Source organism: Coenobita brevimanus, chromosome 97 (genome assembly GCF_032717465.1).
Source record: "Coenobita brevimanus isolate Jiangsu-jjx chromosome 97, ASM3271746v2, whole genome shotgun sequence".
Classification (NCBI taxonomy): Eukaryota; Metazoa; Arthropoda; class Malacostraca; order Decapoda; family Coenobitidae; genus Coenobita; species Coenobita brevimanus.
In genome coordinates this window covers 40,114,944-40,139,176 of record NC_137050.1, presented here as the reverse complement: position 1 = coordinate 40,139,176, position 24,233 = coordinate 40,114,944, and the positions used below count along the sequence as shown (strand labels likewise).

Below are 24,233 nucleotides of genomic sequence, written 5' to 3'. Positions count from 1 at the left end.
AGAAGTACTGCCTGCCTCCCAATCAGCATCTCCAAAGTGCCAAAGCTGCCACTTTATGGGAGGGTCCTTAGGCCATAATGGAGCAGTAGGACAGGTTAAGGCGATAAGGTTGTGATTGGAGGAGCCCAACAGAGAGAAAAGATTAACAGAGCAAGCAGAAGGATTAGTGTTAAGGAAGAGGTCAGGTATGTTGGAACTCTCTCTCCAGATCAGTCAGGGATATGGGTAGGGTGCTGTACAAGCTTCTGTAGGCCATAAAGGATTGAAAAGGTGTAGGCTTTTTCACCAGGTGGATCAGTGGAAGGAGAGGCAAGCCAAAGGTGGTGGTGAACATTGAAATCACCTAGAATGGAGATTTCAGAGAAAGGAGAAATTTACAATATGTTTTCCATCGTGGAGTAAGATAGTCATAGAGTTTATCATAGTCATGTAGATTTAGGGGATAAGTAAACAACACAATATATTTAGTCAGAGAATGATGAGATAGCAGAAGCCAGAGGGTAGAGAATTCAGAAGATTTAAGTTTAGGAACACAAGAGCAAGTTATGTTCTTGCATACATGTACACAACAGCCACCTTTGGCTTTGAAGTGAGTAGACTATAGAGAAAGCAGGAGGATGCAGAGAAGGGCTTGCTATCAGTTGCCTCAGATAGTTGAGTCTCTGTGAGGAAGAGAAAATGAGCATTAGAGGAGGAGAGGTGGTGGTCAGCAGAGAAAGTTAGAGAAAAGGATGCAAATGTTGCAGAAATGAAGAAAAAGTGATTCAGACAGTGGTTTCAGGCATTTCGCTTGGTCGTCACTGGGAGAGGGGCTGATGGTGGGGCTTTTATGATCTCCCCCATTCCCTGGGGCTCCAAAGCTTGGTGTTGAGATGCCATATTTTAAAGAAATTTTGAATAGGAAGGGTAGTGTGTAATGTGCATTTATTTTGGTGTTGACAGTTGGAGGAACTTGTGTTGGAGAGCATGCTGACCTACTCTCTGTGTTGCTGAAACACTGAAAAAGTTCAGCAAAGGGGGATAGTCAGAGGCAAGGACTGAGGGCTGATGAAATGGGAGCTCCAACTCTCCTAGTCATCAGCTTTTCATCCACCTTTGGAGTACCATCCATTTTCAACTGGTTGTAATACTTGCTCTAAGCATCCTAAATATCCTCAGTATTCACTCTTATCTTAACCCTCTCGTGGACGGAAAGTTTCAGTAAGTTTTCCAGCGCACGATTTTTTTCTGCAAAGCCGCCCATCCCTTCTGCCCGCGCGTGACAAATAACATGTAATGTCTCCTTATTTTCGCCACCCAAACATCAATATACTGCCATGAAACCTATGTCATCTTATTTATCGATGTTTGTTCTAGCTGATAAGCACCACAAAAAAACAGGAAAACACGAATAAAGCAACATTAGGCGGCCATGAATAAACATTTCGCTACGTCACATTCACTTCCCATCATCACCATTCAATTGTTTTCCATCATACAGGAAAATGTTCTTAGAAGTTTTGATAGAGAATTTCATCAGCTTTCTAGAGAGACAAATCTGGTGTTGATACGATTTGAAGTTTTCGAGAAAATAGCCAAAAACTGAAACCCATTTTTGAAAAAAATCAAGGAGCTCTAAAACTGATTTTTTCTCACACATGTTATGTTTTTATTCCATAATATTATGCAGAATTTCACCAGCTTTCTAATGACCTAATACTGGTTTCGATACACCTCATAGTTCTCAAATAAATCGCCAAAATCGACTGGGAACTCACGTCCGTACGTCACTTTCGTGATGTGTGCACAGCATACGCAATATTCCCACCTATGTAACAACGAATTCTTATCATAGATATTACATTGTTATGTCTTGTACGTACGTAGAATTTACTGCTCTTTATCATGGTTCTTATAGGAAATCAATACGTCCAGTAGTTTTCGAGCAATTGGCCGACAAAGTGAGATTACTCCTCCGAGCGCATTCGACTTTAATGAAACAGTCTGTTCCCCCAACTTTTCCAACAGAAAATGCTCCCAGGGGCTTATATTCTGCAAATGAACATATGTAGAATTTACTGCTCTTTATCATGGTTCTTATGGGAAATCGATACATCCAATAGTTTTGGAGTAATTGGATGACAAACTTTGAATACTCTTCCTCACCCGCACACGAGATAAAAAACATTCTTTCCATGCCTCACCCACGGCTACATATTTTCGCTCGTTATGTTTTATTATTTTCTTTTTGGCTGTGTGTATTATCACCGTACAGTGATATTACTGATCCCATTATAGTCACCGCACAGTGAAAAGAACAATGGCTTTACAGTATTATCACCGGTCGGTGATCATATGTTTTTCGGTATTTTAACCGAGAATCTCAAATAATTTATGGTTACTTATTAATTGCCATCATAGGATGTTAAAAGGTATTTAATAAAGATACAGTTATTCCATATTAAAATCAAAAGGTATTTAATAAAAATACATTTATTACATATTAAAATTAAAAAGTATTTTATGAAAATACATTTATTCCATATTCCATACTGAATATTAGGCCACAGTAAGATTTAAACAGTACTAGTTTTAAACAGTCTTAGTGGCAGTGGTATACAGAACATTACGCATCATTTGAATCACTGCTAATTATCGCTTTCTTGCGTCCTTTTGTGGACTGCTTACTTGTTTTCCGTTTGACTCCAGCTTTAGCAACTTTAGAATGATTAAATCGTCCTAATACCTTTGACTCTTTAGGACGACCCCTCATTTTTACCATAGGAAGATGAGCATTCATTAACTGTAGTCGTTGTGAATCTGCTGTTGTGATTGGTGAAGCTGGTGTGTGTGACGTCGATGAAGCTGGTGTGTGTGACGTCGGTGAAGCTGGTGTGTGTGACAACGATGAAGCTGGTGTGTGTGACGTCGATGAAGCTGGTGTGTGTGACGTCGGTGAAGCTGGTGTGTGTGACGTCGGTGAAGCTGGTGTGTGTGACAACGATGAAGCTGGTGTGTGTGACGTCGATGAAGCTGGTGTGTGTGACGTCGGTGAAGCTGGTGTGTGTGACAACGATGAAGCTGGTGTGTGTGACGTCGGTGAAGCTGATGTGTGTAACGTCGGTGAAGCTGATGTGCTTGACATCTGTGGACTAGCAGCATACTGGTAATCATTACCCTGTTCCCAGCAAGTAAGAATACGTTTCAGCATATCAAGTCGTGCTTTGTACACTTCAGTTCCACTATTAGTTAGCACTGCTGTGAGGCGCTGCATTGTCTCTTGACTCTCTCGGAATTTTTGGGCAGGGGTCATTGGACACTGGGGTCGTGTAATGTGCATGATGGAGGTCTTGGGTTCTAAAGCCACTGCAGGAATCAGTGTATTCCCCTTCCGCCATCGGGACTGCATGCTGATAGTTGAAACATCAATATTCTCTTGTCTTACAAAGGCAATAATGTGATTACATGGCAAGAAATGTTGACTATAAAAAGTGCATGAGCAGCTGAGTTCAGCACCAGATTCACCCTTTCTCATTACTTTTTGGTCAGTAGACCCTATTTTCACAACAAAGAGGCCAGGCGAATCTAATGTGATCGATAAAGAATCTGAGGGCTTGGAAAACTTATGGTGTTTCATCATGAGTTTAACTGCATGTTCCGAGATCTGACTGTATAATTTGTTCAATAGAACATCATGAACTCCATATTCAACGGATGTACATGTCTGCAAAAACTGCGTGTAGGCTCGCCCATCATTTAAGATGGAATTATGAAGCATAATTTTACGTATGCACTCAGACATCGATGTAGTTGATGTTAGGAAGTGCTTTAGTTTACCGTTTTCTGCTTCAATGTGGTTGTTAGTGTCATTTCCAAATGTTAACTTAGCAGACCGTAGGTATGTGGCCCACATATCTTTACAGTTTATCCTGTTTGTACATATATATTGAAACATACTAGAATCTTGCTGTTGTAACACAGACAAGGTAGACCGAAAGGAATTTTCATTATGGGCATAGACAAGTTGTTTCAGAGTACCAAAAATTTCGTTCTCTTTAGTGACAGGAAGCACAAGTTCAGACACCTTTTTCTTGAAATATTTCAGGACATGAAATTTGCAAAGTAACAAGTCTGCTTTCGGAAGTAAGGCACGGACTCCTTGAATTTCGTTCTGGTCCTTGTCAGTCATAACTGTCTTGGTCTGGTTTACATTCTCCATCATCCTACAAAATGATGACATTACCTCCCGCATTATGTCTGCTGTTTCACTCCTTACAAATGCGTAAAAGACAGCCCTGCCACGGCCTAGGTTGTCTTGGACAAGAATCATGTAGAGCGGATAATTATATCTTAATTTTGTAAGTTCCATCCATGAAAATTATTTCTGGATATTTACAGTACATGCTTATCATCTCATTAGTAGCAAATGCAATCATTTGGATGGCCCTACTTTCATCCACTGATATATCTACCTTTCCTTTTCCTGCACCCACAATTTCATCCACTATTTCTGTCAACTTACCGATGTCTGACATTCCATCCTCACTTTGCACTTTCCGCTTCAAATTTTGTACATCTTGCGTGGTTACTGCTTTATGGTATTTACCCTGGAGGAAGGATTTTAATTGCTTGTTGTCTGGGTTAAGTTTCACTACATCCTCTGTGTCTCCCATCTCCGAACTTGTCAGTCTGCGTTTCTGGCTATAGAAGGGCTGTAAAGCTACACTGACCTCATGATTATGCTGCAGATACGTCTTTGTGATAACCAGCTTGTTTTTTCTTGCTGTTAGTGCCACCAACACATTACAGCCACATGGAAGATATCGCTGTTTTTGTCCTATACCCAGTCCTTTCCGTTTCGGACTGCCGTAGTGTACACACACGAATGAAACAGAGCCGTACTTCAGTTCGACAGGGATTTGCTGCTGACGACGCTTATTTTCACTGATAACGGAGCTAGAAGACTTCACTCGAAACACGGACCCTGTGTGATTCTGATATTTCTTGAAAAAGTAGTCAAATTCTACAAAAGAGTTAAACGTGTCAGTGGAGAAAATATCCCTGAAGACAGATGTTGTGTCTGTACTGGTACATGTGTCTGCCTGTATGTCGTCTTGCCCGTAGTCAGCAGATGAACTAGCTGGATATTCCTGTGGTTCTGCTGACGTGTGTAACTCCATGTCGTTTGGCTCATGGTTGGTAGGAGAAGGATAATCTGGAACTTCTGCGTAATTGTCTTCCACCATGTTGTCTTGCCTGGTAGGAGAAGGATAATCTGGATCTTCTGCGTAATTGTCTTCCTCCATGTTGCCTTGGCTGAGGTCAGCAGGACACTGATACTATCGAGTCGAACGCCAGACTATACTGCGGTGGCGGGAGTGGAGGCGACTGTTTACAAAACACGTCCCCGCACCTCCCTTCCTAATCCCCCTTCACTACCCTAATGTTGTAACTACTTGTCTGAGTGATAAACAAAGCTCCTGAAATCCCTCCCTCAATACTTCCCCTCCTTACCCTCTCACCACCTCCCTCCCTACACCCCCTTCACTGGCCTCTAACTACTACCAGTGATAAACAAAGCTTCTGATATCCCTCCCTCCCAATCCCCCTTCACTACCCTCAGAACACTTAGCCAATGTCCGTACACCGTGATAATAACGTTACCAGCAATATCACCGCGCTGTGATAATAACGTCACCTGTAATATCACCACGCTGTGATAATAACGTCACCTTTAATATCACTGTCCGGTGATAATAGTCACTCCCTTTCTTTTTTTACTCAAAGTATACACGTAAAATATCATAAGGTTTTTGATAGTGCTGTCAGAAACTCGACATGACCACTAATCTTTCTGCTAGGTTCTGATACTGAAGCTGAACTTTCTTCCATCTCATATGTGTGTATGTAAAAAACATTACTTATTTGTGTAAAAAATATTGAACTATAGAAATAGGTTAATATACAGATCAACAAAATACGGATAACTCACTTCCTCCAGAGGTGTTGAGATGCTGGCAGTAACTTGAAGATGAGGAGTTATGTAGTGTGTGAGTTGTGTGTGTGTGGGTGAGCGTGTGCGTGTGTGGGTGTGTGTGGGTGGGTGTGGGTGTGTGTGGGTGGGTGTGGGTGTGGGTGAGTGTGTGTGCATGTGTGTGTGTGTGTCTGTGGCTGTGGCATATTTTCTTCTCTCCTTGCGATACATTTGCCTAAAACACATGCGATGCACACAATAGATTTCTCCACAAACATTCGCTGCACGACATACGTATGTATATGTGGCTGTGGCATATTTCTTGTCTCTGACACGTGCGCATTGTTCTAGCTAAGTCAGTCAATGCATGAAATATTTCTCTGTGAACACTCGCTGTGACTCTATTGTATTGGCACACACCACACTCCTTCACGAACACCCGCAGCATGTTTGACGTATATTTCACACAGTTCCATATGCATTTTCACCATCAGAATCACAATAATTCCATCCCTAAACACCTCTAATTCTTCCTTCCCGACTATAAAAGCTGTACGTGATGTCTGCCCCATTCCACACTAATGTTCCATAATTTCACCAAGCCAGCCACAATATCTTTCACACAAAATACAGTTTAGGCATTGGGTTCATTATATATGTATTTATAATCATGCCATAGGGCCTTGGGGAGGGCGAGAGGTGAAACCCCACAACAGTGAACACGCATATCGCCTCTAAGCCTAGTGATTGGTAACGGACAAAATTCCTATTCGTGACATATATCTATGCTCCATCGACAATATCACATACAGATATGCTCACAAATATTGCATTATCACACTGAGTCCATAGGGGCTTCGGCTCGGGCAGGATGGGGAGAATTAGTAGGAGTTTAGAGGGACAGTACACTCGATGCAACCTCACCGCCTGACTGCTTCGAAGAGACTGAGGTACTACGTGCTGGGCCCCGTGAGTCAGCTCATTGTTGCCAATGCCTTACCATTGGAAAGCGTTGCATTCGCTATGATGCTTCAAAATTTGACACCAATCCGCCAGAAACTTAAATTTTGGCGAATTTTTTTGTGCTTAGGAACGCGATTTGAGTGACTGAACATCTTTAGAATAATCCACATGAAACCCGAATCACATGACTGACGCTGAGAGGGTTAAATGTCAGGACCAACTGCCTAGCCCCGGGCTTTATGCTCCTCATGGGGCAACATAGGATAGGATGATGGATAGATGGATGCACTACTACCCTTCCTTCATCTTCCTTCATACTGCTCACCTTTGGTATCCCTGTTTTTTCTCATCATCTGTTTAGCCACCATAAATGCAGTATTTTTCCTTCAGCAGTATTTAGGCTATTCACTGAAAGTCTCTGAGACTTGTGTATCTCATTTCTGGGTGTGTGCTTAGCTGCCAGATATGACTCACTATTACCACCCCTGTTCCATTCTTGAAAGCGCCTTGTAGAGAAGGGTTAATGAAGGCAATATGTAACCCGTACATTATGAAAGGTCTTTCCATCCATCCATTCATCATCCAATCCTATGCTGCCCCATGAGGAGCATAGGAGCCCAGGGCTAGGCAATTGGTCCTGACATTTACGATGTGAGGGACCAGCCTCGCTCATCCCTGAGTGGCATTACATGAGCAGTAAACCCCAACCACCCCGTAGAAAGGTCTTTCCTAAAGTAAATAATACCATGTAGAGCTAGCAAGAATAACAAACCCTTCAATCTGGTGTTGTGTATTTTATGTCATTTTTGCCACCACCAAATGGTTTATTGAGATTCACAAAGACCTGTAATGAAGGGATATTAAAGTCAATTTCTAGTTCGTACTTTCTGAAAAATCTCTTAAAATTAAATACAATCATATGAATGTACAAAGAACAATATGTGAAGTGAATGAAAGGGTTAATTTGTTTATTATTTCAATCAGGAACCATATGGGTGGTGACTACAGCCAGTACTACGAACAGTACTGGAACAATTATGCAGCTTGGCAGAACTATGGCACATACTATGACCCTTATGGCTCCTCCTATGGTGATTATTCCAGTGGAATGGAAGGCAGTAATGGGGACTCCAAGGATTCATCAAAAGAAGATTTTGAGCCCGTAGGTGAGTTGCTTTCATCAAAGAAGTACAATATTTCATATACATTAACTAGCTTATTTTTAGTGATGATGCTACCTTGTGTACAGTAGGTCTATCCATTTTTACTGTTGCTACCAGGTGTTATCGAGGTGGCAGCTGTGAGGCTTTGTGTTCAGTTTGAGATAATAGGAAAGTTAAATGTGCAGATTATTATTATGCCCTCCTAACCAGAAAATAATCTATCTGACTGCTATTTCCCCCAGACTCATACGTAATTAACCTACTGTCTCTTTTCCTAAAATATGTGTTGCACACAATCATGTCCGTTGCAGCTGTCCTGGCAGGGTGCCCCGAGGCCACTACCACAGCCACTGGTAAGCTGGTGGGCTAGGGGTCCCAGATCCATTGCCTGGACCTGGGATTGTGCGGTGAGTGGGACCTGTGCTGTGTCTGTCCCCATTTATTAATACTGAAGATGACAAAACAAAAAAGGTTTCAAAGCAAGCCTGAGGACAGTAAATCACCCATGGGGATGAGGGTGGGTTCATGGAATGTGGGAAGTTTGAGGGGAAGAGCAGGGGAAGTCGTTGAGGCATTCAGTAGGAGGTGGGTGGACGTGGCGTGTTTGCAGGAAGTCCAGTACAGGGGTGGATCAGCCAGAAAGATTGTTGGGAAGGACTGTTGCTATAAGTTGTTTTGGCAGGGGAGGACAGACGGATATGGAGGTGTTGGTGTGATGGTTGCGGAGAAATGGGTGGAATATGTTATGAATGTTTTGAGAGTAAGCGTTTTGATATTGGTTGTGAAAATTCTGTTGGGAAGAAAGATAGCTGTGATTATATCGGCATATGCTCCACAGGCAGGATTGGATGAATCAGAGAAAGATAGATTATGGGATGATTTAATACGTGTAGTGGGTGGTATGCGGGATGATGAGATAGTGATTTTGGGAGGGGACTTAAATGGTCATGTAGGTGAAGCAGCCCAAGGTTATGAAGGAGTGCATGGGGGATGTGCATATGGTCTAAGGAATGCAGAAGGGGAAAGGATACTCGAGTTTGGGGAGGCAACGGACATGATTGTGTGCAACACATATTTTAGGAAAAGAGACAGTAGGTTAATTACGTATGAGTCTGGGGGAAATAGCAGTCAGATAGATTATTTTCTGGTTAGGAGGGCCGATAGGAGGTTAGTGAGGGATGTTAAAGTTATAGGAAGTGAGGAGTGTGCAGCAGCACAAACTATTGATTTGTGATATGGTGCTTAAAGAACAAATGATGAAAAAGAGGACTTATGTACCTAGGAGGAAAATATGGAAGCTGAAAAACCAAGTAGTAAGGGATGCCTTCTATAGCGAGGAGAGGAGAGTGGTGGCTGAACAGGGAGCTGTAGACAGAGGCGTTAATGAACAGTACAGAGCCCTCAAGAACAATTTCTTGAGAGTTACTGATGTAACATGCGGCTGGACAAGAGGACCACCAAGACATAAAGTAACTTGGTGGTGGGATGAGGGTGTAGAAGCTGCAATTAAGGAGAAAAGAAGGCTTTTCCGGGAATGGAAGAAAGGTGGTAGCAAAGAGGAATATTTGGCTGCCAAGCGTTTAGGGCTAGGAGAGAGGTATACAGGGCAAAGTCTGAGTCACAGAGACAATTACTTGATAACCTAAATCATGGGGAAAGGAAAAATATATTTAGGGTGGCAGGTCAGGTGAAGAGGGATAATCGGGATATCATAGGTGAGCAGTGTGTGAAGAATGATGAAGGAAGGGTAGTGGTGAACAGTGAGGATATTAAAGATGCATGGAGAGAGCATTATAACCGGTTGTTGAATGAGGAGTTTGACTGGGACAGGGAAGGTTTGGAGCCAGCAGATCCAGTGTCTGGCCCTTGGCCTTTGATTGATACTGCTACTGTGAGTGAGGCAATAGGCAGGATGAGGGTGGGGAAGGCAGCAGGTGTGTCTGGGTTGACTGCCGAAATGTTGAAGGCCTCAGGCGATATAGGGGTGAGTTTAGTCACTGACCTGATAAACAGGATTATTTATGAGTGTGTTGTCCCAGATGATTGGCTGAAGAGTGTAATTGTAAATGTGTATAAAGGGAAGGGTGATGCCCTGGAAAGAGGGAATTATAGAGGTATAAAGCGTTTAGATCAGATAATGAAGGTAATGGAGAGAGTTTTAGAAGGTATGATTAGAGAAAGAGTGAATATTGATGAGATGCAGTTTGGGTTTATGCCAGGTAGGGGACCACTGATGCCATATTCATTGTTCGACAGCTTCAGGAAAAATATATTGGTAGGAGAAGGGATCTTTATTTTGTTTTTGTTGATTTGGAAAAGGCCTTTGACAGAGTCCCTAGAGAGGTGGTGAAGTGGGCAATGAGAAAGCTTGGCTTGGAGGAGTGGCTGGTTAGGGTGGTTATGGCCATGTATGTGGGTGTTCACACCCAGGTGAGAGTGAATGGAGATTTGAGTGATGAGTTTTCCGTGAATGTTGGTGTGCATCAGGGGTCAGTCTTGAGTCCCATGTTGTTTATCATGGTACTTGAAGCCCTTTCACGTGACTTTAGAAACGGACTCCCGTGGGAGTTGTTGTATGCTGATGATTTGGTGTTGATTGCAGAGAATGAAAGGGAGGCGGAGGAAAGGTTTAGGAAGTGGAGAGATGGTATGGGGCAAAAGGGTTTAAGGGTAAATGCAGATAAAACAAAAGTGATGATATCTAGGGTTGGTGGCGGTACTGTCAAAGACGAGGGAGAGTGGCCATGTGCAGTTTGCCACAAGGGCGTGGGAAGTAATTCCATCTTGTGTGTGTGTGTGATAAATGGGTGCACAAGAGATGTAGTGGTATCAGAGGTAGACTGCGAGATAATGCTGATTTTATGTGTACGGCATGCCGGGGTGAGCAGGTGGAGATCGTCAGACGTGAAAGAATTGAACTTGCTGGTGAATCTCTTGAGTGTGTGGAAGAGTTTTGTTATTTAGGAGACATGTTGTGTGCTGGAGGTGGGGCTGGAGCTAGCTCTGTGGCTAGGGTGAGAAGTGGTTGGAAGAAGTTCAGGAAGCTCTTGCCTCTCCTGACATTGAGGGGGCTCTCCCTACGTGCTAAGGGGTCTTTGTATGCAGCGTGTGTTAGGAGTGTAATGCTGTATGGCAGTGAGACCTGGGCAGTGAAGGAGGAAGACATTCGCCGGCTCAGACGTACAGAAATGACAATGATTAGGTGGATGTGCAGTGCGTCCCTGCGTCCAAGGCCTGGAGGGGCTGGGTTTACAATGGAAGAGTTGAGAGGTAGGATGGGACTGGACTGTATTGGTGTTGTGATGAGGAGAGGTAGATTGAGGTGGTTTGGACATGTGGAGAGGATGGGGGATGATAGTTGGGTGGGGAAGGTGAGAAGTGTTAATATTGGGGGTGGGGTTGTGAGGGGTAGACCGAGAAAGACATGGGACGAGGTCATTAAGTGTGACCTTAGGGTTAAGGGACTGAACAGGGAGGCTGCAATGGATCGTGCAGCATGGAGAGCCGCCATTAGGTGACCAAGGCCGACACATGCAAGCATGTTGGAGCCTTTAAAAACGAAACGAAAACGAATATTCATTGATATTATATACACTACATAGATTCTTTGATAGTTTCAGTACGCCTAATTTCAGCTTTTGTAATTTTCTCGGTTGAGCCAATTTATCTCGATAATAATAAGATGAGTTTGGGAGGAATCTGAGTGTGAAATGGAGGGAGAGTAAGAAATTGTTTTGGAAGGAGGTAAAGAAAGTAAGTGTGAAAGGGGAAATAGTAGGGGAGTGAAAGATAGGAATAATAGATTGTTGGTGGAGAAGAGAGAGAAATTGAGGAGATGGATAGAGCACTTTGAGGATTTGTTGAATGTAGAGAGTGAGAGCAGTGCGAGTATGAGTGGTTGGGGAATGGCTGGGAGAAGAAGAGATGAGAGGAGGGAGGAAGAGATCAGTAGGGCAGAAGTAGTGGAAGCGATGAAGAAGATAAAGTTGGGAAAGGCCCCAGGAATTGATGGAGTGTGTCATGAAATGCTTAGGTATGGGGGTGAGATTGTTGTGGGGTGGATATGGAAGTTGTGTAGATTGGCTTGGGAAGAGGGAAGGGTTCCAGAGGACTGGAAATCAGGTATAGTTGTTCCATTATACAAAGGAAAACGGGAGAGAGAAGTATGTGGTAACCATAGGGGTATTTGCCTTCTTAGTGTGACTGCTAAAATATGTGCGATGGAGGAGCGGATGCTCTGCACATGGGTGGAAGACCAGAACATGAGGAAGGCACCCATGAGTCATACAGTCATATGCACAAAGACTCTCTTCCTGTGGAAATGAAGTAAAGGTGAGACACAATCTTGATGCTACTGAAACCTTTAAGGCTAGCCAGGGATAGTTTGACCACTTTTAGAGGCAGGCAAGCCTCCACAGTGTCAGGATGTCTGATGAGTTGGCGAGTGCAGATGTGGTGGCGGTGGCAGTGTTCCCTGACGAACTTAAGCGCATCATCGCGGAGGGTGGCCACAATGCGAACAGGTTTTGAATTTTGACGAGACCAGGCTCTTTTGGAAAAGAGTGTTCTCAAAGATATATCTTGCAACAGAGGCAAATTCTACGCCAGGGCTCAAGGCCTAGAAGGACTGGCTTATACTGGTAACCATAGGGGTATTTGCCTTCTTAGTGTGACCTCAGGGTAAAGTCGCTCCTTGTCTACCACTCTGAAAACCCACAGGCTCTAGTGGGGTGTGTTAAGGAGAATTTAGGGTTGATTTGGAAGTCGAACAAGGAGGCCTGGCTGACTTGCGATATCTGTTTGTCTTATTTCCACTCCTACCTCATTCATGTTCTCAAGAAGTATACCTGGAGGGAGAACTTGGCGAACAGATTTCTCTTGGTGGTGGACAACACACCTAGCCACCCTCCTGCGATGAAGGACTGGACAAGCAATATAGAAGTGGTGTTCCTGCCCCTCAACACCACATCGTTGTAACGGTCAAGATATACTACCTCTGCTGCACTATGCAGCAGTTGGTGAGGGCGTGTGACACCGACGACAGGACAACAGTGCGGTCCTTCTGGAAAGAATATAATATACACCACGCTATTGAAAACATCATGGCTGCATGGAGGGAAGTAAACCAGGCCACCACAAACAGTGTGGGGCACAAGCTGTGGCTGGAGTGCGTTCACTCCTTCACTGGCTTCCCTGAGGGAGTGTGAGCACTGCCAATAGAATGGTTGCAGCAGGACATTGTGCCCACGAGGTGGGCTTCGGGTAGGTCGACGAGCAGGACATGGAGGAGATCCTGGAAAGCCACAGGGGGTAGCTCATCAATGAGGAGTTCCTCAATATGAAGATTCAGTGGGCACACCAGGAGGCACAGGAAGAGGAGGTCATCCCTGAGGTGTGAGCCTTCAGTATGAAGATTCTGAAGGAGATGGTGACCAAGGTTGACGAGGTCATCGCACTTATGTGCATTCACAACTATTTCCCAGGATGAAGCATGGACGCACATGATCGGCTGGAGGAGGAGATGAAGGTGTACAGGGTGATGGTAGAGGAAAGAAGAGGACAGCCAGGCAGGCTACCATCATTGTCTTCTTCAGACAGGCCCCCACCACACCAGTGACCCACAGAGGTTCTCCCCAACCTTCGACCAGCAGAGCATCTTTGCAGCCATCATCCAGCAGAGAAACACGTGAGGTCCTTCTCCCGCAGAGGACGTGCTCAGCCCCTTGTGCTGGACCTCACCTCAAGCTGATCTCCGTTTCCCGTGTCACCTGAGTCTCCACTGCAGTACTCCGCCACTCCATTGCCACCTTCCTTGTCCTAGTCTCAATCTCCAACACCATTTTGGCCACCGCCTCTGTCTCCCTTGCCACGACGTGAGCCACTCCCTCTGTCTCCGTCGCCACGACATGAGCCACCGCATCTGTCTCTCTCACTACCTCGTCAGCCATTGCAGCGGTCTCCCTCACCACCTCACCAGTCATTGCAGCTGTCTCTGTCATTGCCTCGCACTCCATCACCACCTCATGAGTCATCACATCGCACCCCATCACCACCCCTGGAGCTAGCGCGTCAGTATATATATATATATACAGTATATATACAGTATATATATATATATATATATATATATATATATATATATATATACAGTATATATACAGTATATATATATATATATATATATATATATATATATATATATATATTTATACAGTCACCGCTCACATAACGCACGAATAGTGTACCTGAAAGGTCCTGCTTTATGAGATTTCCTTGTTATAGGGCTATATGTGTACATGTTAAAGGGTTTCATGGTACCTAAGCCAGCCCCAAATTTACCTTTTGGGGCAATTTTCAGGGATTTTTCCCAGGGCATTTACCTACCTAATAAAGACTTCATTACATACAAACACTGGAGGATTCCTCACCTTGAATGAAAGAGGTTGTGGGCTTGCTGGGGGGAGGGGGAGTGGGTTTCTAAGGCAGGGCAGGACTCCTACTAGTCCCCATCATGGTCCTCTTGCCATTGGTGCTTTATCAAGCACCATGAGGATTTTAAATGGTATGCCCAATTCCTGACACCTTCTCTTTGCATCAGGTATAAAATGTTTCTTTTACCACCTATTCAAAATATCCCTTGTCATCCACCCTGCCTTTGATTTCTCCCAATAAACCCTAGACTCATTCATGTGTTTTACCTGCTAAAAGCACCTTGATTTTTTTTTTTTTTACAAGTAATGGCCTCATCTCACGGCCTGCAGTATTGCAAGACAAAAGTAGAGTGATGCTTACCTTATCAACTTTCCTACCCCTGCCTTGCCTTTGTTCTTTCAAGATATATGTAGTCCATGGCATCCTTCTGTATCGCAGCCCATTTCGTCTGTGTTATAAATTTGCTCTACAGTTTAACCCCCATCCCTGATGATTTCCTTCAGGACATCCACTAACGTCTCTGCTGCTCTGGCATCTGCTGATGCTCGTTTTCCTGTCACCTGTACTCTTTTCATGGTCTTCCTCTTTTTAAATTTTGCCAAACCAACCACTCGACCTCTGAAACCTGCCTGGGGGTCAGGACAGCTTATGGCAGGCTACGGCATACAGGTGGCAGACCATCCTCCTTATGTTAATGGAGTTGATTGGAACTCCTTCCCTCTTGTTTCAGTTCAAGTACATGACCAGGAACCTTTCCATCATCACAAGTGCAGGGTCAGACACTGGAATCTTATAGTGTATGGGAGAACCCCCATAGGCCCGTATGGTCTTCGCAATGGCATCCTTCTTCCCCAGGATTGTACGAATAGATGACTCGTTGACCTGATACACCTTGGTTATGGCACAATTACATTATCCTCTCTCCTTCTGCTTGATGACATGAAGCCTTTGCTCCAGTGTCAGACTCTTTTCATGTCTTGCTGGGTCACAGTGCGGTGGCATGATCAGGCTGGGTCAGGTGGTCAAAAAAAAAAAAAAGAGAGAGAGAGAGCAAAGATAACACACAACGTGTGTGCGTCCAGAGCGCAGGGAGAGGGTTGGCTTAACTGGGGCAGGAATGTTCAGTGGACCATGACTACACCCAGCACAGACACGTGACAGTCATACGTCACAGGCTGATGCAACCCATGCTATGACTATTGCTGCCTGTGTTATGTCTGTTCTCACTGTGCTATGACCCTATTTTTTTGCCTAATGGCTGTTTAAACCATAATTTGTGATCTCTGGCCGCATAATCTTTATGTTCACAGCATACAGTAGCACAGTTTTCAAAAAAATTAGCAGCTTCCTCCGCCCTCGTTATATCTGTCATTTTTGCATTTTAATCATTTCCTGGCCTCAGAATTTGCCTTCCGTGTTATGTGAATTTTGCGCACTATGATCGCGTGTTGTGCGAGCGATGACTTTATCTATCTATGTATCTATTGCCAGACGCCATAATCCCGAAAGGGGTGGCCACTTAAGTTATTTGTTTTACGGGGAGGGTCATTAACCCTCCACCAACCCACTTGTTGACACGTAGGGAGCACGTATGGTTTGGTTATATGGTTGCCACCCACCGTTGTAAATGGTTTCTTGGCTTACAGGAAACCATTTGGCTTGTCACTCAATGTAAAGCCACCTGGAAAGGAAAGAAAAGTAATAAGAGGTGACAGGAAAGGTGGGAGAAATAGGAAGAGAGGAGGGCAGGCACAGAAAAAGAATGATAAAGGCTAAGAAAGAAGTAGGCAGCACTACATCGTGAGTGGATGATGGTCGCTTTGTACAGTACATATATATATATTTATTTATTTATTTATATAAAATGCTTCCAGTCTCCTCTTAGGAATCAAACCTATGCAGTGTTATGACCGAAAGAAGGAATGGTCAAATTTATGATCAGTTCCTTTAGGTAATTTAGGTTTGTTTTTCCAGGAAGGTTCAGGAGCCAGCTTGGAAAAATAAACTAAAAAACAATTCCTTCACAGCTTTTTTTTTTTTTTTTTTTTTTTCCCATGAAATACTGGGAGAATGTAATGCCCCTTGTTCTCTGTACAAAACAAAATATTAGTTACAAGAGGAAAAGTTTCATGATTTTTTTTTTTTTCTTTTTCCCCAGGAAGGGGAAGGAAGATGCTGAAATTTACAATGTCTTGTTAATATTCCAGAAAACATCAGATACGTTAAAATAGTTATAGGATGTGATAAACTGAACACAGTATCGTTGGAATACCTTGTACTGTATTAACTCATTCAGCTTGGGTATGTCATTTGTAGTTTATTTATGTTGATGCCAGACAGTTGTGTTCACCATAGGGGAGACCTCTAATAGGGAAAGGTTAAAAGAACGGTATACTTGACACCACCAATTTGAAAGATATTTCCCAAACAGAGTAAAGTTGTATGGTGATACTGAAACAGTGTTATACAGTAATGAAAAAATGCACGTCACTGTAGTGAATGATCTAATCCAGCATAATTTTGGATTTCATGTATAGGAGAAAAAATCATGGAAGTATAGCATTAAAACAACTTAAACCTGATTGAACCAAATCTAACCCTTTTACTGTACAGGAAGTGTATCTGTTGTAATGGCTGTCTGTGTATGTATCAAGCTTCCTACAGCCAGACGCTTTAATCCCATAAGGGGTGGCTGCAAACAGTTCGCTTCCACGTTACTCAGTCCCATGCCATTTTGCTGCCCTACCCCCCCAGCTTGCACCCCCCCACCCCTTTCTCATGTACCTCGCTACTCCATCTCTCCATCTCTTCCTCAATCTCCCCCTCCCTGTCACTCACATACAATCTCCTAGTCAGTCTCTCTTTCTCCATCCTCTCCACATGGCAAAACCTCCTCAGTGTATTTCTCCTAATGCTTTCTGTCACATCCATATCTGCATTACAATGCTTCTTCACTTCCTCATTTGTCAGTCTGTCTCTCCATGTAACTCCACATGCCCCTCTCAGATAACTCATTTCCACTCTTCTTACCCTTGACTTGTGTCCTTCCAACACTTAGCTTCCATGCTTTGGAGTAAGGGTCATAATACTGTCATGCAGCGATTTTTTATTTTCATGCTCACTTTCCTATTTCTTATCATTGCTTTCAGTGAACCAGCAATCTTTCTTCCCTGCTGAACCCTTTCAAGCACTTCATCCTCCAACTTCCATCCTTATCACACTACCCAAATACTTAATGCACTCACACTTGCCATGTCCACACCATCCAGCCTTACTGTGCATTGATTTACTTCATTTCTCATGATGATCTCTTTCTTGCATTCACCTTTAGATTCCATTTCTTACATACTCACCCAAACTCATTCACCAAGCCTTGCAATACCCGTTCATCTTCACTTAACAATACAGTATCATCTGCAAACACCAGGTTAGGAAGTTTCCAAACACTGCCCTCTCTCACCAGGGCCACTCCAACATCCACCGTCCTACCTTGTACAGTATCTCCTTTATAACTCTACAAACCGAACAACCCTGAAGACATAACACATCCCTGTTTCAATCCAACCTTCTAATGGAAACATTCACTCTGTACAGTGTCCACACGCACGGCAGCCTTAGCACCCTCACAGGGCTCTTGCTAACTGCCGATGGTTGCGAGCCATTTGGCTCCTAAGGATTCGGATTTACGAGCCAAAAAGTTTTAGTAGCCAAACAGACTACGAGCCAAAATATTTTACGAGCAATAAATTTATTTATTTATTTACACATTGTGATGATTAGAATCACATAATGAGGTTTTGAATATTCACAGTGGTGACAAGGAAAAACTTAATAATTGATCACAATGTGTTTTTTTGCTCATTTAAGTGAGATTTACTTATTTTGTAGCTTACTGGGTTTTGAAGTGGATGTACTGTATTTTCTCCTCGTCAAAAGGCAACTTGCATGTAAAATTTGTTCGCTGAAGGGAGCTGTGGCTTTCCAAACAAGAGCCCTGCCTCATAAGTACTCCTCTTGTCATTCAACAGATTCCCATTTCCTCCATATATTTTTGATATTTTCTACATTCCATATCTGTCCACTGTGTCATGCTTTCTCCATATCCATGAAGGCAACATACAACATCCTTTTCTCCTCTAGAAACTTTTCCACTTAACAAATTAGGATGACTCTGATCTACACAACTCCTTCCCATTTTCTTCTCCAACCAATTCCTCTGTTATTTCCCTAACTCTGTCAGTAAGTATCGTACAATATACATTTCCTAATACACTAAGAAGACAAATGCCCCTATAATTAACACACACTTCTTTTTCTCCCTTTCCTTTGTACAGGGGAATAATACCTGACTTCCAATCCTCTGGAATGCTACCTTCCTCCCCAATCTGCACATCTTCCATATCGATTCTGCTACTACTGTCTCTTCCCCATTCTTCAGCATTTCATTGCACACTCCATCAGTTCCTGAGACTTTCCTGATTTTGACTTCTTCATTGCTTCCATTACTTTCCTCCTACTGATCTCACCCTCCCTTTTCATTTCTTTCCTTCTCCCAGCTACATAAACTAACATTACTTTCATTCTCTATGTTAAACAGTTTCTTTTTTTTTTTCTTTTTTTTTTTTTTTTTTTTTTTTTTTTTTTTTTTATAAATAACAGAACGGAGGAAGGAAAAACAAATGAATAAAAAAAAAAAAAATTCATACACCAGATTACTGGCATCCTCCATTCATAAAATATCTGTAACAGTTAGACTTGAACAGCTGTGGGTTGAAATTTGGAGGGAAACAACATTGGGGAAGCGAATTCCAGAGAGATTCAGTTTGGGGAATGAAAGAATTCTGATGGGCAGAAGTTCTCCAATATGGCTGAGTGACATTCCAGTCATGAGCACTACCAGATGCCCGTGTAGCACGAGGGAAGGCATGGAGAGGTGGCACCATGGACGCAACTTCGTCTGAGCATTTGCCAAAAAAATATCTGTAAAATAATGCAAGGGAGGCAACATTCCTTCTTACTTGCAGGGGAGGTAGTTTATATGTAATGACAGGGTTGTTAATGATTCTGACAGCTTTGTTCTGAATTTTGTCTAGTTGTCTTAATGCAACCTCTCCACAACCATTCCACAAGGGTGACCAATATTCAAGCTGAGAGCGCACATGACTCTTATAAATTATAGCGAACTGCTCATCGGCGAAGAAGTTACGGACTCTGTACAATAATCCAAGTTTCTTTGAGGCGGTTTTAGCAAGTGATCTGACATGAGAGGTCCAGCTGAGGGCACTGTTAAGTGAGACGCCAAGAATTTCAATACTTTTGGAGATGGGAATATTAGTAGCACTGAAGGTAAAGTACGAATCTGGCAATATCTGTCTGTTAGTAAACTGTATATATTTAGTTTTACTAGCATTAAAAGAGACAAGGTTGTTTTGTCCCCATTCACTGATCGTAGATAGATTTTGATGTATGGAGATGGCTGTACTGAGTTGAGAGGTAGAGATATTAGACTTTGTAAATGGGTGTCTGAGTGTTTAATGAACTATGTAGTGTTGAGTCATCTGCATATGAGTGAATGGGATTGTGGGTGACATATAAGAGATCATTAATGTGAACCAGAAATAGGGTTGGCACCAGAACTGATCCTTGCGGCACGCCGGCGTTAATTGAGTGGAAATTGGAATATACATCATCTACTTTTACTCTTATTTTTCTGTCACTAAGATATGAAGAAATCAAAGGAACAAAAGATGTTAGTCCATAGCAAGGGAGTTTGGACATCAGGGAACGGTGCCATACTCTGTCGAAAGCTTTAGAGATATCAAGAGCTACTGCATGAGTTTCTCCAAAAAGGTCAATTGATTGATGGATGGTATGAGTTAAGGGATTGAGTATGTCAATGGTGGATCTTTCGTGGTGAAAACCATATTGTCTATCACTAATTAAGTTGTTGGATTCAAGATGTTTAACAATATGCTTATTAATTAACGTTTCAAATACCATACCAAGAGAAGATGTGACAGCTGTTGGTCTGTATCTTGCAGTCCTCTAATACCTTCTTTATCACCCCATCTTACTCTCTTAACCTTCTTCCAGAACATTTTTATATATTTCCTCCACTTTACACAAATTTCTTTCAGATTCCTCATCTACTCTCTTCTCACTTTCTCGTACTAATATTTTCACCTCACTCCTCTTTACTAATCTTTTCACATGTTTCCGCTTCTCTGCGTATAACTTTCTGTTCAGTCTCTGAACGTCTTCCATGCCTCCACTTGCCATCCACTCACTATATGCTTTCTTCTGTGCAACAGCTTGTCTCACCTCTTCATTCCACCATGCTGTTTCGTGCACCCCTTTTTGTCTTCTCTTTGCCCCGCACACCACCTCACATGCACAGATTTGTTCTGTGAATACAGTACCTTGAATGCACCTTCCACCTCCTTCTGTATTGAATTAACAGGCATAATGTAGCCCAACCTGACAACTTAAAGTATCCCCTTCACTTTATAAGACTTAATGATCCAAGCTTATTATTAAAAATGTTTTCCCCGGTACCAGAATGGAATGTGCCACTTGATATCAACAAGATGAACAAGGAATATATTGACCGCAGTGAAGAGTTGTGGCAAGCAATAGATAAGGCACGCTGGACATTTTGGGATGACACCAAGGACGACTAACCACAGGATGATGGTAAGAAACTCATTACTGTAGTAAATAACAGTGATGACACTTTCCTTTAGCTGGACTCAGTATGCTGTTAGGCTGCGGTAGGGACCATCAATCCCAGCTCAAGCTTTATTCTAGTGTTAAGGTCCTTGGGTCTGTATCGCCTCCTGTTGCATGTAGTTACCAGCTCTAGGCTGATTTTATGCAGGTACAGTAAACTCTCAGTTATCTGTCATTTCAATAACTGGCCCAACGTAATATCTGGTGCCTTTTGCTCTGCTTTGTTAAAGCAATATCCCTCGGAATTTGGTGATATTTGGCGCGGAAAGAGGGTGCAACTGACAGCGATCCAGCAGCGATGTGTATCATCTGGCTTAGATGCGGGACCCAACCGGCACCTGGGAAAACCCCGCAACACTCCTGCCAATCAGATTGCCTTGTGGAGGTGACCCACCTGGCGCATCGAGCCTACTGTTGCGCTCTCAGCATTTCCCGTGGACGCTGTACATTGAGGACATATCTGTGCTGTCTGTTTGTGTGACCCATGCAGTGGCTACACCCTAGTGCTGTGACTTAGTCTGTTGCCTCCCATGCCTCAGTCATTGCTGTAGTACTGTGACTAACCTTGTGGCCCCTTAGTGTTCTGTGCCCTAGTGCTCTGACTTCTGTATAGTGAGGACATACCTGTGCATATCAACCCTCCATCGATGCCAACACTAGATGACTACAGTATGATTATGATTATAGTATGTGACTAACCTTGTGGCCCCTTAGTGCTCTGACTACTGTACTGTATAGTGAAGACATACCTGTGCGTATCAACCCTCCATCGATGCCAACACTAGGTGACTACAGTATGATTATATTATGTACTCTATTACTGTACTGTATGTACTGAATCAGTGCTGTACTGTGTTATGTATTCTATTACTGTACTGTATCAGTACTGTGTTAGGTTTTATGCTTAATTTTAATCTTTTACTCAAGGGTCGAGACAGATAGTAACACATTATCCAGCTCACCGCCGAATGTTGAGCTGATGGAGGGATTGCAATGCAATATCTGGCTTTTTTTTCTCTCTCTCTTCACCTTTTTAAGGAACGTTTTGTGGGCTCCTGGCCTTTGGTTCTTTCTTCCATACATTAAAAAAAAAAATATTTAAAAAAATAATTTAAAATCTGGTATATCCAGTGTGGAGGATGGCTGAATTATGCCAGATAATTGAAAGTTCACTGTACTTTTGGCCATTTTTTTGATGGTTTCCACACTTCCCTGTTTTACCTTTGTGCAATATAAGTGTGTGTGTGTGTGTGTGTGTGTGTGTGTGTTTACCTAATTGTGTTTATAGAAATGTAATATACAGGAGTTGACCTAGGCTCATATTGTCCTGCTTCTTTATCTACATTTATGCAAACTAGTTTTAAACTTGTGGTGAGTGTAGCCTGTACAATGTATATACACTGTATATGGCTAGTGAGGGAGTGATCGCCCTCTACCTACACAGATCAAAAGCCCTCGGGAGCAGGGGGGTGGCTGCTTTCTCAGGCAGAGGAACTCCTTGAGAGTGAAATGGCTGGGAAGCATGCCGGCACGTGACTGGCTACAGCATAGCTGGGTCTTTCGGGTGTGGGCAATCAGGCAAGTTAGCTGCCTACTGCGACTGCAACACATTGGCGAGGTGTTCAGGAAGTTAGCCAAAGAAACCTTGATGGACTCCAAAAGAACAATAATGGCCCCCAGTCCCGTGCAGCCCTTAAATGGGCAGGGGGTGCTAAGAATCTCACGGCTGCCTCAATTACAATCTAATTCATTTGTTAATGCAAAAAATACAATTAAAATTGGTAACTGGAATGTGAGAACGCTAAATCATGACGGTAAAATCGATGAGTTAGTGAAGGTTTTTCAAAATTACGGACTTGATGTTTGTGCTCTGACAGAAACAAGATTAATTGGAGTCGATAAGTTGGATTTGGAGGATGGTATACGTTTATTGATATCTGGCCGACAGGACGGAATGCATTATCAGGGAGTAGGATTGTTGCTGGGTTGTAAGGCAAATAAGGCTTTATGTGAGTGGGATCCTATAGATGAGCGATTGTTATACGCACGGTTTAAATCAAATCATGGCAACATCAGTCTGTTTGTGTGTTATGCACCTACTAATGATGCACTCGATGAAAGGAAAGACACATTTTATGAAAAGTTGCAAGAAGGAGTAGGAAGGGTACCTAGACATGATGTTTTGATCTGCGTTGGAGACTTTAATGCAGTAATGGGCTGTTCAAATGAGGGATTTGAGGCATGTATGGGTAAGATGGGAGTTGGTAGTAGGATGAGTGAAAACGGAGTGAGGTTTGGAAGCTTCTGTCTAGCAAATGACTTAGTCATCGGGGGCACACTCTTTCAGCATTGCAATATACACAAGACAACTTGGGTGTCGCCGTGTGGAAAATATAAAAATCAGATTGATCACATCGCTATCAGTAGGAGGCATAGAAGTTCTCTGCTAGATGTTCATGTTAAACGGGGAGCGGATATTGGTAGTGACCATCAACTCAGCATTGCAAAAATAAGGTTTAAACTTAAAAATCAGAAGAAGGAAATATCTGGTGTTGGTAGATACGATATTGTTAAGCTTAGAAGGGAAGGAGAAGAAAAGGAGGAATTCAGATTAGAATGCAGAAATAGGTTTTTGGTGTTGGAAATGTTGGTAGAGGGGGAGAGAAGTGTAGATGAGATGTGGGAGGATGTGAACAAAGTTTTGCATGAGACTGCTGAATGTACGATTGGAAGGAGACATAGATTCAGGAGAAAGAAATGGATGTCAGAGGAAACGTGGGATATGATAAAAAAGAGAGGTGAGGCTAAATTGAGGAGTGAGATGCAATGCGTTGATGAACGAGAGATTGAATTAGCAAGAGCTGCATACTGGAGTTTGAATTCAGAAGTAAGAAGGTTAGCTAGGAGAGATAAAAGAAGATGTGTGGATGAAAAGGTTGCAGAGACTGAAATCTTAATAAACAAAAATGATGGACAGAGTCAAAGAATAGCAT

The 24,233-nt window shown here is 42.8% G+C and overlaps 1 protein-coding gene across 2 annotated transcripts in view; it reads left to right on the top strand.

Annotated features, from left to right (window-relative positions):
- Secp43 (tRNA Selenocysteine associated protein) overlaps positions 1-24,233 on the top strand; it is a 160,675-nt gene that overhangs the window by 125,234 nt on the left and 11,208 nt on the right. For both annotated transcript variants that reach the window (XM_080283279.1, XM_080283280.1), the window contains 2 exons: positions 7,901-8,082; positions 21,070-21,204. In XM_080283279.1, coding sequence (XP_080139405.1) covers positions 7,901-8,082; positions 21,070-21,191 — 304 coding nt within the window. In that variant the 3' untranslated portion in view covers positions 21,192-21,204. The remainder of the gene's footprint in view (positions 1-7,900; positions 8,083-21,069; positions 21,205-24,233) is intronic.